Source organism: Podospora bellae-mahoneyi, chromosome 5, assembly GCF_035222275.1.
Source record: "Podospora bellae-mahoneyi strain CBS 112042 chromosome 5, whole genome shotgun sequence".
Lineage (NCBI taxonomy): Eukaryota > Fungi > Ascomycota > Sordariomycetes > Sordariales > Podosporaceae > Podospora > Podospora bellae-mahoneyi.
The window spans coordinates 660,106-674,575 of NC_085884.1; the positions used below are offsets into that span (position 1 = coordinate 660,106).

Here is a 14,470-nt window from a genome sequence, read left to right on the forward strand (position 1 = left end):
AGCTGTCGTCTGATGAGGTCTGGGTTGTTGGATGGAGAATGGTGCACTTGAGCGGCGTCGAAAAGGAATCGGAATATAAGGACAATAGTTCAGGCAGGAGGTGCTTGATATAAAGTGTAGAGACATAAATCGAAGGAGGCACACTGTGTAATAAGCAAAATGAACGCCTGAAGTGTCGCAACACTAGTCGCCAACCAAATTGTGGTCTGAGCATGCAAGGGTTCGCGCATCCAAGGGCCAATCACATTGTAATGCTGTCTGCATATGACCCATTTATGCTGTTATTCGTAACCAATCTCCAAGCATTGGCGACGATTTAGGTCGTCCATATCTGCAAGGGACCAAACGTTGCATCAGGTAAGTCGGACCGCTCCTTCCACCTTCGCTTCCGGGCTGCTGCCGCTACAACTACACAGCCGATCACCTGCGGTCTACCTTACATTACTACCGACAGTCAAGAGTCAACGCATCTGATGTTTGACAGGGCTGAATGAATACTTGCTCATCCAACTGTTCAAGTTACCTAATACCTATTATCGTTCCGAGGAGCAGATGGCCTTCTTGTGCATTGTCACTGGGGTCCCTTGATTGCCAGATGTAACCTCTCTCCTTGCTATACAATTTGAAGTCACCGAGAACAACACTTGGCATGTAGGAACTTCCCGAGGTGTCCATCGACTCATTGACAACCAACAGAGGCTTGTCGGCGTTGGTGATAGGATCTTGTCAGGACCATCTTTACTTGACATCCGAGCCATGGGTGGTCCACAGCATGATTCACCTGCTTACCTGGTAGAATAAGGTGGTATCGCGTTCTGCGTTGGAGGCGTACTTGAAGTTTTTCTGCAGGCAGAGTCTAATTTCACTTTCAATAGTGTCTTCCCCGAGTCATGAGCACATCATGCTGCTTCATGGGATGGGTTCAGGACCTTTGGTCCAGATCTATGTGTCCAGTTGTAGCAATCTCAGCCGCTCCATGTTGAAGTATAAGATTCACGGCAACCATAAGAGTAATTCGACCTTCGTCTTGCCTGTATCTCCCATGACATTCTTTGGCCCCCTGGGTAGCTGGGTTTCATTGTTTATTTGCAAGCATGCGGTTGACACACTTCATTGCCGCCGTCGGCCTTGTGCCAGGGCTGGTTCTCGGTCGTGTAGCCACCGTTCGCCGCGGAGTTGATTGCTATTACACTGCAACCGCAGACAGTAGCACCCTCACATGCCAGGCATTCGCAGACCGTTGGTTCATCACTCTGGCTGAATTCCATCTTGTTAACCCAGATGTGAACTGCCCCAACCTTGTCGTTGACGTCTCGTACTGCGTTTATGCCGAGATTACCTCGGAAACAAGCTCATCATCCTCGAGTATCTCACTCAGCACCTCTAGCTCTACTTTTTCAACCACTCCGCTCAGCACACCAACCTCTACCACGACTTCCATTATCAGTTCAACTAGCTCCCTGATTACCACTTCGTCTCGGACTTCGTCGACCGTCCAGACGTCTAGCACGTCCGCTCCCAGTCCAAGCTTCACCCCGGTCCTACCCGGTGTTGCCAGCAACTGCAACCGTTTTTACAAGATCGTGACCGGTGATGAGTGCGACATTGTTGCCGCAAAGAATGGTATCACCACCGCCCAATTGAGAAGCTGGAACGTGATCAACACATGTATGTATCTTCAAACAGCCTCCATCAGAAGATTCATTTCCCTGACAAGGCTCAACATTACCTAGCTTGCTCAAACCTCTGGCTCGACTACTATGTCTGTGTCGGCATCCCCGGCGTGACCCCAAGCTCTACCATCAGAAGCACCACGAGCTCCGCCCCTACCCCTACCGTCTCCCCTGTCATGCCCGGTCACGCATCCAACTGCAACCGCTGGGACAAGGTTCGTTCCGGTGACCAGTGTGACACACTCGCCGGCCGGAATGGTGTTTCGGTCGCCCAGCTCCGCAGCTGGAACACACAAATCAACGCACAGTGCAACAATCTGTGGCTCGACTACTACGTCTGCGTTGGCATTCCAGGCGTCACTCCATCTCCAACGACAAGCACACCCACGTCTGGCCCGACCCCCACAGTTTCCCCAGTCATGCCTGGCTACGCATCCAACTGCAACCGCTGGTACAAGGTTCGTTCCGGGGACCAGTGCGATACCATTGCCAGCCGCAACGGTATCACGATAGCCCAGATCCGTACTTGGAATAGCCAGGTCAACGCTGGTAAGTTGAGCCTTCTTCCATATCTGTCTTCGTGACTGAAGCAAGTTCTTTCGTACCCCGACTGACAAACATGACAGGCTGCACCAACCTCTGGCTCGACTACTACATTTGCATTGGCGTCCCCGTCACCGCACCGTCTCCGCTCATGCCTGGCACCGCCGGTACCTGCAACCGTTGGCACTTGGTTGCGTCTGGCGACCAGTGCGACAACATCGCCTCGAGAAACGGCATCAGCGTGGCCCAGTTTAGGTCTTGGAACACGCAGGTCAATGCCGGTAAGTCTACCCATTTGTCTCGTCGACGACAGTCCCCTACTCCAGTGCTGACATGACTTGATTGTACCTAACTAGGCTGCACCAATCTTTGGTTGGGTTACTACGTGTGCACCCGTGCTTGAGCCTGCTGCGGGGGCTTTGAGATGCTTGGTTTTATGAGTGATGAAGGAGGCTGTGGCTTTTACGGTCCTTCTGCTGGATGGGAGTCTGCGTCAATTAGCAAAGTCCCAGCCTGGTATCACCGTTCTGGATTCATCTCAAGAATCAATCGAGGATTCTAGAGACAGGAGGTTTACAAATATGGTGATTATGTAGTTGTGGAGATAACCTCCGCGGAGTCCGATCTGGTTCCATGGCACGGATGACGTCTGCGGAAATCAACGACAAGCAATGGTGCTCCGAATTGTCCATGTACTTATTGTTCATCCAACATCTCATAGCACTGTGATTATCTTTGTTGTGTCTGTCATTTCCAGTGTATCTACCCGTGATCGGGTGTATTTATTGCGTCTTCTTTTTTTGCGGCTTTTGGGGAACCATTTTTGGGGAAAATGACTCCTATAATTAACCCGCAAGCATCAAGTCTCCAAGATGGCCAAGCATTTCTCCACGTCGAGCTTTGGGAAGATTACTAATGACCATGGCCCGTTTGACAGCTGAACTTTGAATATATTTACGCATCCTCATCATGTAAACTGACCATACGTTTCTCTAAACTTAAAATATCGTCTCACACAGCATCGACTCTAGTTCTCCAATTTCCGTCATGCCTATTCCAGAGACATACAAAGCCTTCAGGCGCACCACCGGCGACCTGCCGAGGACCATCGTCCCCTCAACTGAACCCATGGTGCAAGAGCTTGCGCCGCACGATGTCCTCCTCAAGATCCACGCCGTCTCCCTCAACTTTCGTGATGTCGGCATGCTGAACGGGCGCTACCCGGTGGATGTGATTGAGCGTGGCATTCCGTGCTCCGACGCAGCTGCTGAGGTTGCGGCTATCGGAAGCGCGGTGAAGGATTTCGCCATCGGAGACCATGTTTCGGTCAATTTCGATCTCGGCCATCTTGTTGCAGGGGATGACGAGCCGATGCAGGCACTTGGGGGTGATGTTGATGGCGTTCTGAGGGAGTATGCGGTTTTTGAGGATAAGGAGCTTGTGCAATTGCCCAAGCACTTGTCGTGGGAAGAGGCATCCACCATTGCGTGTGCCGGTGTCACGGCTTGGACTGCTCTCGACAACTTGAAAGCGCCGAATCCTAGAAGTGCCTTGTTGCAAGGTTTGTGTCTCATTTACTGACCCATGATAGTGAAATAGTGACTGACGGATTGAGCTAGGCACGGGAGGCGTCAGTCTGTTTGCTTTGCTGATATGCCTTGCCGCGGGCATCAAACCAATCATCACGTCCTCCTCTGACAAAAAGCTTCAGGAAATCCGAAAGCTCGGCTCTGATGTCGGTACCATTAACTACAAGACCGTCTCTGAGCAAGTCTCGGAAGTGAAGCGCCTGACCGACGGCAAGGGCGTCGACTTTGTCATAAACAACACTGGACCGGCGTCTCTTCCGGAAGATATCAGTTTCTTGCGTTCACGTGGTGGTGTCGTCTCTCTTGTTGGCTTTTTGGCCGGTTTCAATGGCGACTGGCAGCCAAGTGCTATCATGGCGTTGATGTCGAAGTTTGCGAAGTTGAAGTAAGCTATTTCCACTGCCATAAAAGAATTTTCTTTTTTCTTTTCCTTTGTTTCTTTTTTCTGGATTGCCAAGGACAATCATTCCACTAACGATGAGTGATCCAGGGGTATTGGTGTCGGCTCCAAGCAGGATTTCGTGGAGCTGAATCAGTTTCTGGCTGAGAAAAAGGTATCCCTTGCCCCGCTCGTTGACCGAGTCTTTACGTTTGATGAATCCCCGGCCGCGTTCGACTATTTGTACTCTGGCAGCCATGTGGGCAAGGTCATTATCAAGGTGCAGGACTAGACATGACCTCCTTAGCACATTGCTAGCTGGAGGTCTTGCGGGAAGACGAGTTTGTAGGCAACTGGTGGCATGGTGTTCATTGTGAAGTATGTGGGCAATTGTAATATGATCCAACGGATTCTGCATGGGATGAAGATATGACGGTGGCTTTGGCACGCGAACGGAATTAGGGAACAATGTTTGTCTGGTCTTTGCATCGAAGTGTCTTCACATGTTCTGGACCTTGTGGTACATCCTCTCAGAAATCAACAGTTTTTAAATACAAATAGAACGTCTCCCGTTAGTTTCCATTGGCATGGGAATCTCCAACCTTGCTCAAGGTCTCCAAACATATATTGATCAGGCATTTCTTCATGGGCATGGTGCTGTTATCAAACACTTTACTACTTTACGGAGGCTGAGATGAACAACTGAAGAAGCTGAGAGAAACGACTGAAGTAGCTGGGATTTGGCTGAGGCTAAGGACCAAGAGAGATGGGACAAAGGGTTACTAGGTAGGTAACAAGCTCGTATGGCCTTAGAGAACTGGGCCTGTCACCCATTTCAACCATTGTTCACAGAGCAACACACCCCGCAATATAATCCTTCTGGAAACCACACCGTCACAATACTCCACAATATCTCCCCTTCTCTCCTTACACAGCCTCACCAGCAAATCTTTCCAAACACGAGGTACTTATGCAGAAGCCGCCCCACTGGACTTGCCTACCTACTGTGGTATATTACTGAAAGGCAGGAGCGCACTATGTCTTTGAGGTAGTACCTATCTTACAATGCATTGTGGTTTATTGTGTAGGCATCTATCTATAGGTACATTGGTGGGCAAACCGGTGCCAAGTCAAATCAAGCGAGTGTGGGCAAAGAAACGCCTATTTCGCTCCCTGGCAGTTACATGTGCTTACTGAGCGCATCTCTATAGAACCTGAATAAATAACTCTCACAACCTTCAGTTTTGCGTCCCATGCTGGACCAGAACCCCAACCTTGACACGCCCATCAACCTGAGAGTTGCTCAGCTATCCGAGTCAGGGTTGAAGCCAGGCACCTGATCACCAGCCGCCGCCTTCAGAGCAGCAGCAAAGTCGGCATCATTGAGCTTCGGCTTGGCATCCTGGTGGAAGTTGACCAACTTTGTCCGCAAGTCAACAGTCGGGTAGTGGTTCCATCCGACCAGCTCACCGAGAAACCACTCGCCGGTGTAATTCTCGATATCATCGTCGGCCTCGGCGGCCATCCTGACGCAGTGAGTCCGGGCACCATCCTTGTGGTAGACGATCTTGGCGCGTGTGCCATCGTGCAGGCGCGGCTCATTGGTAGCTGTCGGGTACTCATTGTGGCATGAGGGAGCGACACGCTTGACTTGGTCGTCCTGGACGAACACAATGACGTGCTCCCAGTCGTGGGGGTGACCGTGGCCCCAGGCGGGACCGCAGATGAGCTGGTCCTTCTCGAAATAGTACTCGTACATGATGGCACACCAACCCTGGTGTCAATCGCGAGTTAGCAGGTGATTGGAAAATTTCGCCGGAAGGGGGAACTTACATTGTTGCACCGCGCGCGACTGTAGACGTTGTTGCTTTGCAGGCGGTTCTCCTCACGGCAGTTTTGAGCCAGGCAACCAGGGGGCACGCCGTCACCGGGGTTATGGATTCCGTTGTTGAGGTTGCCCTGGTCGTCCATGGCCGAGGTGTAGTAACAGCCATCGCCGTCAAAGTCCAAGACAGGTTGGAACCGGTGCTCAATGTCGTCGGCACCGTTGGGCAATCTTCCGATCACATCACGCTTGGTGATGTTGACCTCGGGGTCAAGGCCAATCGTCATCAGGAACGAAGGCGTGGACACAGCAGCGTTGGCGCTGGCGACGGGGGAGGCACGCACGCCGGAGAGAACAGCGGCGCCGACGATGAAGGCGGCGGTAAGGGAAGACATGTCGAAGATGTTTTTCTGTTGGTTCCTGAAGTCTAAGGTATGGTTGCTTGCTCTTGTTGGGCTTTGTGAGGCTGGATGAGGATGAGAAGTGGGAAACAAGACTTCATGTCGACATGAACTGGGTTTTATATACCTGTCCTAAGCATTACGGACAGGACGTATACTACAAGTTATCTCTTCAGTCTCGGTGTAAGGATGCGCAAGGCATTCCATCGCCATAGTTGGTAAGGTCTTCGACTCCCAGAGTCCGAGACCATCCTTCAGCTTACTGTCGATCTGTGAAGCTGCAAGGTTGCCCGCCGTAAAGGTTTGATCACTTAAGAGGAAGTTGACAAGATCAACATGATCCTTGATTTATTCTGTATCAGGTATATCAAAAGGACTGCTGCGTTGGGGACCACAAACGCCGACTCCCATGTGTAGGTAGCACGCTGAAATGGCACAGCCCTAGTTACGTCAGCTCTGTTAGCCGAGCCTTAGCGCTAGATGTGCTATGAGTTGGTAGGAAGAGGGTATGACGCAGTGAAGATAGGTGGTATTGGAGGCGCTTACCTGTATTGTTGATGTTCCTTCGTGCCACCTTGGCAGGGGCTGAGTCCGGCGCAGTGGTACTACATGTTATTGCTTTTCCGACCTTGCCTCGAAGCCGTTTTCTTCCAGACTACAGAGAGCACCTCAGCTCCAGTGAACCAAACCATGACACGACGTATCTCGAGGAGAATCTCGATGGATAACCTGACGACGATCGTCAGCCTGACCATGAGTGGTGTCAGCATAGCTCCGAAAGGCATCTCCTGGGACCCCAGCTACCCAAATGACCTGGCCTATATGAAACCCACTCCTCCTGTGATATCATAGGCAATGGCCGCACGGGACCTGGTGACATCAGTGAGTACTGGTAATCTTCTTACGGATATAGAGACTCAAATATGTTCTTCCATCACCCACTTGCCCCTGAACATCGTCAGTAGGTTTTCTGACTTTCTTGGATCAGCCAAGTCATCGTCGATTGGCTGTTGTACTCAAATCGAAATGAATACCTATATGCAGACCATCGCGTAAACTAATGCATGGAAGCCGGACCTTCATTCTTGGTCAGATTCGTGGCACCCAGACAGGAACAAAAGTTGGTACAAAGAGGCACGGCTCCTCGGACTTCAGCTTCCTCGCCCGGCAGGCAAGTCCTTTTAGGCTGCTGCGCAGTCACTTATTGATCGTCACTGCTTTCGCAGCAGCCTAACTGCTCAAATTTATGATCACCAGTTCTAACTCCTTCTATTCTATTTTCGAGAGGCAGGTATACAAAATTTGCACGCAAGGCTTGGCCACCAAGTCACCACCTAGGTGGATCTGCCGTGTTCCCTCCCAATCTCAAGTGCCCCCAGCCACTTTCTTTTTTCCACACTACCAGTCTGACCTCGGATTCATTTCACCCAGGACGTCTTTTATGTGCCTCATCATGTCTGTTTTTCCATCACGAAGAAGCTCCCTTCAACAGCCGGGAAGACCTGGACTACACAGCAAGTTAGTACCTAGGTAGATAGATACCCTGTCCCCATGACCTGTACCCTCATCAAGGACCCGAGGGAGAAAAAGGATGCTGCCAAGCCTGGTACGCAATCCATGTCTGGTAACAGGTGACCGCCAACGACGCCATACCAAGCAGCACAGCAAAAGTAACACCGCAGAGGGTAGCCATCAGCATGTACCTCGCCCCGCTCTTCCGTTCCAGTCGCCTGCCCAGCCAGCCCCGTGGCCTGGGAGTCTGCAGCTCATTGTGCCGCTCGGCCAGCCTGTTTTGCGTATGGCGCTGACCTCCAGGTGCTGGATATCAGGATCAAGAGAGTATTGTTCTATAAAAGACCGGAGAAGCCTTTTTGACTTTGGCTCGCTCAACGGAAAGATGATGGTTTGGAGGGAGTCTAGAATCTCGAGAACCAGATGACGCGGGAAAGCTCCACTGTTGTGTTGTTAGACAGCTGGTTTCTCTTTTGTTTCGGAGGGAAACTCAGATACTTACACTCTGATAGAGTTAGATGGAAGGGAAAAGTCTCCATCACTTTTTGTCAGCCGAAGCTGTTCTTTGAGGAACGCGGTATGGTGATAAATTTCGAGTGTATTCTGGTTTCGATCTAATTTCAAGTTGTCCTGAATATCGTGGGTATCCCGAAACCGCATTCGTAGTCATTTTTGGAGTTTGACGGCATGAAGTTCTGACTTCATCTCGATGGAAGAAAGGCTCTCGTTGAAGCTGAGAATTGGATGGCTCGTGGTGGGAAATAGGTCCTGTATATATTTGCTAAATGGAACGTCAGCCTTCCAATGGAGCCTATATGTCCCCGTCTCTAGACGGTCCGGTGACTGATAGAGCGCTGAGCAATCTATCATGGCGAGGACATTGACCACAAGACTGCTGGCATTGAGCAGATTACTTCGCCTTCGTTCTCTGTGGGCCCCTTGATTGGCGATGAAGTCACAAAGCTCTGCTCGGGTGAGATCCGGGTTTGCCTTTAATTAGAGAATCGCATGGTGAAGATCCTGGTGTGTCTTGAATAGCCTGTTTTCGGGAGATCAGCTGTCGACATAGTTCAAGATCAGTGCTTTGTAAAACTGAAAAAGCGTTGAAGTTAGCCGATTCGTCGATGAGGACAGCTCCTTGAATTGCACTCTTTCTCAGACTCAACATCATTGCAAAATTCCCAGCCCCAAAGGACTTTTCCCAGCCTTGGGAAGAGTGAATCTTCGACAGAATTCAGTGGTAGTGCAGACATGGCGGTTCGTAGATCCAAGAAAATCGATCTTGGTGAAGGAAATCAAGCCTCGATCACAAGTCTGTAGGTAGGTGATTGAAGTATTGTAACACACTCCATGACTGGCTTCGGGTTTCGGTGAGGGTATAATAGCTGCCGATGCCTGACTCGGGAAATGCTTGTGCATCTAGGCAACGCAGTCCAACCGCAGATCTTGGCTCAAGCCTTCACGCATCGCGGGCGACGGCGCAGTTGCTCAGCCTTTGGGCAGCCAGCATTGGGTACTGACCAGCAAGTGCGGGGATATAGGCCTCGTTCTGCGTGCAATTGTGTCTGGATGGATCATCCCGTAGGTACGTCAAGCGAATTTTGGATGACTGCGGAAGGCATCCTCTTCTGACATCTTTGTCTCCCTCCCCTTCCCATCGACGACCACTGGAATTCTACCTTTAACTACCTGTTAGCATGACGTCTCTACTTCGCGCGATCAAGATTCAGAACCACAGTTCCGACAATACTGCACTTCTACCAATGCGAGTCAACCCTCCTCGTGCTGAACCGGATGCTGCCCAGCTGAAAGAGAAGCTTCCTTCTCTGAATCTAAAGGGCGATGTTTCCGCTGCGCAAATCAGCGCGGAGAACGAAAAGTCTCCCAGTCCGCAAGATGCGGATGCATTCTCTGTAGTCGCGAGCGGAGCCGATTCAGGCTACGGGTCAACTGCTTCCACTCCCCAAGAAAACAAACACAATTTCCTGGATCGGACATCGGTCCCTGTCTCTGTTCCTCAGGTCTTCGACAAGCCAATTTCCGACGACCAACGGGATCGTTTCTTCGACTTCAGATATCAATACAACAACTCGCTCTGGAAAGCGATATCCAAGGGGAATAAGAAACCGCACCCGGGTGATATTTCAATGAAGTTGAAGTACATGGGCTCTGACGAGGAGTCAGCCAAGCTTTTCATCGTTATACAGTGTGAGAAACGCGTTGCAAAGAGGGTGAGACACTTTTTTGCTCAGGAACACATCCAACAAGATCTGAAGCCCGATTTCGAAGTCTATATCTTAGACAAGGGTGTAATACGCCTGTCAACAGAGGACACGCTTGACGTCTCTGCCCATCTTGACGGGAGAGTTACGTTTGTGGTATGAGCATCCGTGTGGTGGTCGATGCAGCAGAAACGATTGCAAGATTTGGCGGCTTACTAACTGTCACCAGAGGAGAAATCATTGAAGTGTTTGGGCTCACAGCAAGTCATCCAGTGGAAGAGGGCAATGACCTTGGCCGGTGGGATGACGATGATTTCGACTCGGAGGAGTTTACAGACACAGATTCGATATCTGAGCTAAACGAGAGCGACGCATACCCACAACCGAGCCACTCTCCGAAGTTAAATGCGATGACCTCGATTGGTAAAGTCGCCCATGATTCCCTTCGCCTTTCCTCAACAACTTCAGCCAACCATGACTGGGCTCTGATCAAGTTGAACACTGCCGTTCTTCCCAACCTCGCCCCCGATAGCCACCCGCCAAGCCTTTTTGGAATCAATCTGTTAGCCTCCAGAGTGCCGTTGCAACCACAGCAGAAGATAGACGTGGTTGTTATGACCAGCCACGGTCTCCAAAAGGGATCTCTAGTGTCTAATGGGTCATCTATCATGATGTTCCCAGGAAGGACCTTTTTGCAGACTCTAGATCTCGTCCTGCGCTCCGACTCAGGTATGATGGTCAACCATCGCCCTTTCCATGCTGACACATAGCTAATATCTATGTAGAGCTCCGTCCTGGAGATTCGGGATCATGGGTGGTGAGCGAGACCACACACGAAGTATACGGTCACGTCATATCTGTGGATGCGCTTGGCGAGGCTCATCTAGTCCCTTTAGAGAGCACATTGTCTGATATTCGAGCACAGCTTGATGTGGATGAAGTCGCTCTCCCAACAAAGGCCGATTTGGAACTGTCTTGGACCGAAACCCCAAAGATCACAGGGGATTCCGCTATGCCCATGGGCGACTATGAGCTTGGCCAAGACCATGATATAGCAGAGACCCGCCACAAAGTCGGCTTGCATGGCCTCACCCAAGAAAAGCAACAGCCAGCTTGCACGATACGAGAGATTACGGACTCCTCAGACAGCGCCTTGTCAGTTCTGCAGCCCGTTCTTAGAGTTCCACTGCCTTTGAGCGCCCTCGCGGAGCAATCCAGGCAATTCGCCAAAAAACAGAACGAAGTCTATCATTTCAGAAAACTATTAGACAGCCACGTGACAACTCGTGGGGAGCAGTCTACACCCACCCTACCATCTTTGCACCCTATGACAGAAGCCCTGTCAGGGAGCTCGAAAAAGAAATGGAAAGCAACGATTGAGCGGTCTATATCACCGACTGAAGGTGAGGCTTTCGAGAAGGAACAAGGTGCTGGAGACTCGTGAAAGGGTGATGAACTGGGTGACCCCTCCGTCCGCGACTTCATATCCCCGTGTTTCGCCCTATAGCCAGGTCGATTCACCGCATCATCAGCAGAGCGTGCATTCGTCTGCAAAACCTTCCATCGAGCGTGACTCGGGTTATTCATCCATGAATAGCACGCCGGCGCCCAGGCCACTTTTGTCAACTGATTCGCCAAGCAACCTCTTAGAATGTTCCGGTTGACATCTTGAGTGTCAGGTGGGTGTCTAACTACAGACCAGGGGGTTAAGGCCCAATCTATAGATCAATAGACGTTGGATAGCCCTGAAGCAGTCCTTACCTGGATGCTTACCTTTCCAGATTTCGTGTTTGTGCTGTGCCACCTTTTGCATGCCATGAGCCAACGTTACCCCGCACTCCAAGACGCAGAGCACCATTTATCCACAAGGCACTCTCTACCTCTTGAAGCCAAACATGGATCGAAATATGACCGCAAAAACCCTCTGCCCAGAATGTGTCGGGATCACTTTCGATGATGTAGCGGGCGACGCAATTGGAGCATTGGACCCCATGACTTGCTGGAAGAGAGGTGACACGCTCCCGGACCTACCTCACTTCAGCTTGTCGGCAAAGAACGGTTGCAGCTTTTGCGCATTCCTTTGCCATCTGCTCCAGGAACGACTCCCTAAGCAATATGCCGCCGTTACAGAGACAGCAGGGTGCCCTCGGGTTGTTACAGTTAAACTGGACACCCCGGCATATACGATGCGCTCAGACTTGATGGTTGTCACGAATGATCTCGCTGGAAATAATGAGGCCGAAGAAGAGGATGGGCTTCACTCACTTTGTTTAACCTTTGGGTCTAAGGGATGGCCGCAAGACTGGCGGGTGCGCGTGAGGGTATATCAACATCCCGGCTCCAGTACGTCGCTCTTGATGTCCAAGTTGGCCGTTACCGAATCGAGGGCTTACATACGTTGCAGCGGCTGTCTCTGAAAGTCTGGGAATTACTCTGAAAGTACCATCAACCGACGTACTCAGCCGGGGTAGTATACAGACTCTTGAAACCTGGCTGAGAACCTGCAACGACGAGCATCCAAGTTGCCAAAACGTGGACTCCAGCTGGCTTCCCACGAGGCTCATATACATAGGAACACATGATGATATAACCCCCCGTTTGATTCAGGTCTCCGGGGCCAGCCTTCCTTTGACGACGCGGTACATTGCCCTAAGCTATTGCTGGGGTCCCCCATCTCAGACCCGACCACAGCTAACCACCACCATCGCAACGCTGCCTCAACGGCTTGAAACAATCCCAGAGCATATATTGCCAGGCACCCATCGGGACTTGGTCCTCTTGGCCCGTCGCCTAGGCATACAGTATATCTGGATAGATGCTCTCTGCATCATCCAGGACAACCGTAAGGACTGGGAGACCGAAGCGGCATCAATGTTTCGGGTGTACCGCCACGCTTATCTGACTGTCGTTGCCGCAGCTGGAGATTCATGTCATTCTGGGTTCTTGTCTCGACCTGGAGTTGGCCCACTTGCTGTTGTCCCCTTTCAGTCACGATCGGGAACCGTGTCTGGATCATATCTACTCTCTTGGCATCAAGAGTACAGTGCCTGGGACGCAAACAACCCCAGCCATATGTCTGGCTGCTCGTGGGCGACGCGTGGCTGGACGCTGCAGGAAGATGTCCTGTCGAGCAGGGTGGTGTACTTTCGGGACACGACATCGTTCTTTCGGTGTCAGACACAACGGTGTTTGGAGCATAGCACAACAGTCTACAGAAATGTTCATCGCTGGCAGGAAAGACTTGGTTCTTCTGCCTTGGCTAGTCCATCAGACGACAACAGCAGCAGGACGACAGAAGGAAGAGACAAGAAGAACCTCTACAAATTGTGGCGGGCCATGGTTGCGGAGTACTCCCTCCGGAATCTCACGGTCGAGGAAGATAAACTGCCGGCAATATCCGGTCTGGCTCGGAGTTTCAATGTTGGACTTGATGACCAATACTTTGCAGGACTATGGAGAGGTGACTTTGTGAGGGCACTGCTCTGGTCCACCCGCCACGACGCGGTCAAACCAGCCAAATTCTGTGCGCCGTCTTGGAGCTGGGCTTCGTGGAAAGGTGAGGTTGGATGGTCAAAGTCTCATTCCCTTCCACTGGTAACGGAGTGCAAGATTCGCCACATTTATGTGGCGCCCTTGGGTTCAGATCTATTCGGCAGGGTGAAAGGTGGTTACGTCGACCTGACTGGGTCGTTGCGTCCGGTTTCGCTGCGCCCAACAGACGTTAGCGTTCTGGCTGATAATGATCCCTATAGGGTTGATTTGTTTCAAGAGGGGGTTGTGGAGGCATGGGCTCGAGGCGCAATAGATGGCTTCACGTCATCGGGATTGAGGAACAATGGCAGTTACAAGGAGCCAGATGTTGCCAAACTGGACTGTCTTACAGATATTCAGGCATTAGTTCTAGCCTTTGGCTCGGCTCCAGTGGGTGTAGATCCTGACACAGACGATTTGATATTCTCGCAGCCGGAGTATCCACTTGGCCTGCTGGTGGTGGCAGAGAAGAACAGCAGTCTGATGGATATGCCCACATACAGACGAGTTGGCGTTTTTCAGGCGCAGACTACGGCGGCTCAGGGACTACAGGCTGAGAAGTCCGTTTTCGATATCAGGCTTATTTAAACTGTATTTCTCAGGCTGTTCGTTGCTCCGGTTTAAAATATGTTAGTTATCAGTAAGTACGGTGAAGTTGTTGCAGACAACTGCTAGGACCATTAAATCGAATAAGCTTGCGGCAAGGCCTTGATTTCTGCCCTCGCTGTTTACATTCATCTGGAAAGGTCCAGGGAGTAATCACCCCTTATCGAAATACCGCGCTTGTTTGGTGTT

At 51.1% G+C, this 14,470-nt stretch overlaps 6 protein-coding genes across 6 annotated transcripts; 4 read left to right on the plus strand and 2 right to left on the minus strand.

The window, feature by feature from the left end:
- Positions 1-447: 447 nt before the first annotated feature.
- On the plus strand, positions 448-2,619 carry QC761_501130 (uncharacterized protein; the record flags this gene model as incomplete). Its single annotated transcript, XM_062879361.1, has 4 exons — positions 448-1,668; positions 1,734-2,222; positions 2,300-2,497; positions 2,573-2,619. Exons 1-4 carry the CDS (start codon positions 1,095-1,097, stop codon positions 2,617-2,619), a joined length of 1,308 nt encoding a protein of 435 aa, XP_062730495.1. The 5' UTR covers positions 448-1,094.
- A 644-nt stretch (positions 2,620-3,263) lies between these two features.
- On the plus strand, positions 3,264-4,806 carry QC761_501120 (putative secondary metabolism biosynthetic enzyme; the record flags this gene model as incomplete). The annotated part of the gene is made up of 3 exons (XM_062879360.1): positions 3,264-3,777; positions 3,836-4,190; positions 4,296-4,806. 3 exons carry the CDS (start codon positions 3,264-3,266, stop codon positions 4,474-4,476), a joined length of 1,050 nt encoding a protein of 349 aa, XP_062730496.1. The 3' UTR covers positions 4,477-4,806.
- A 681-nt stretch (positions 4,807-5,487) lies between these two features.
- QC761_501110 (uncharacterized protein) lies at positions 5,488-6,404 on the minus strand (the record flags this gene model as incomplete). Its single annotated transcript, XM_062879359.1, has 2 exons — positions 5,488-5,958; positions 6,018-6,404. 2 exons carry the CDS (start codon positions 6,402-6,404, stop codon positions 5,488-5,490), a joined length of 858 nt encoding a protein of 285 aa, XP_062730497.1.
- A 1,121-nt stretch (positions 6,405-7,525) lies between these two features.
- Positions 7,526-9,720, minus strand: QC761_501100 (uncharacterized protein). Its single transcript, XM_062879358.1, has 2 exons — positions 8,425-9,720; positions 7,526-8,364 (listed from the first exon to the last, which is right to left on the minus strand). The coding sequence occupies exons 1-2, from the start codon at positions 8,580-8,582 to the stop codon at positions 8,103-8,105; spliced, it is 420 nt and encodes a 139-aa protein (XP_062730498.1). The 5' UTR covers positions 8,583-9,720; the 3' UTR covers positions 7,526-8,102.
- On the plus strand, positions 9,620-11,911 carry QC761_501090 (uncharacterized protein; the record flags this gene model as incomplete). Its single annotated transcript, XM_062879357.1, has 3 exons — positions 9,620-10,293; positions 10,374-10,873; positions 10,930-11,911. The coding sequence occupies 3 exons, from the start codon at positions 9,620-9,622 to the stop codon at positions 11,586-11,588; spliced, it is 1,833 nt and encodes a 610-aa protein (XP_062730499.1). The 3' UTR covers positions 11,589-11,911.
- Positions 11,912-11,991: 80 nt separating this feature from the next.
- On the plus strand, positions 11,992-14,393 carry QC761_501080 (uncharacterized protein). Its single transcript, XM_062879356.1, has 2 exons — positions 11,992-12,487; positions 12,549-14,393. Exons 1-2 carry the CDS (start codon positions 12,040-12,042, stop codon positions 14,261-14,263), a joined length of 2,163 nt encoding a protein of 720 aa, XP_062730500.1. The 5' UTR covers positions 11,992-12,039; the 3' UTR covers positions 14,264-14,393.
- The last annotated feature ends 77 nt before the right edge of the window (positions 14,394-14,470 follow it).

What these genes read in the sequence shown, in the direction of transcription:
- QC761_501100 (XM_062879358.1), bottom strand. Translation starts at nt 8,582, where the DNA reads ATGCGGTTTCGGGATACCCACGATATTCAGGACAACTTGAAATTAGAT. An exon ending in CCATCTAACTCTATCAGAGT is followed by an intron (nt 8,365 to 8,424) that starts GTAAGTATCTGA and finishes ACAACACAACAG; the next exon opens with TGGAGCTTTCCCGCGTCATC.
- QC761_501080 (XM_062879356.1), top strand. Translation starts at nt 12,040, where the DNA reads ATGGATCGAAATATGACCGCAAAAACCCTCTGCCCAGAATGTGTCGGG. An exon ending in ATATCAACATCCCGGCTCCA is followed by an intron (nt 12,488 to 12,548) that starts GTACGTCGCTCT and finishes CATACGTTGCAG; the next exon opens with CGGCTGTCTCTGAAAGTCTG.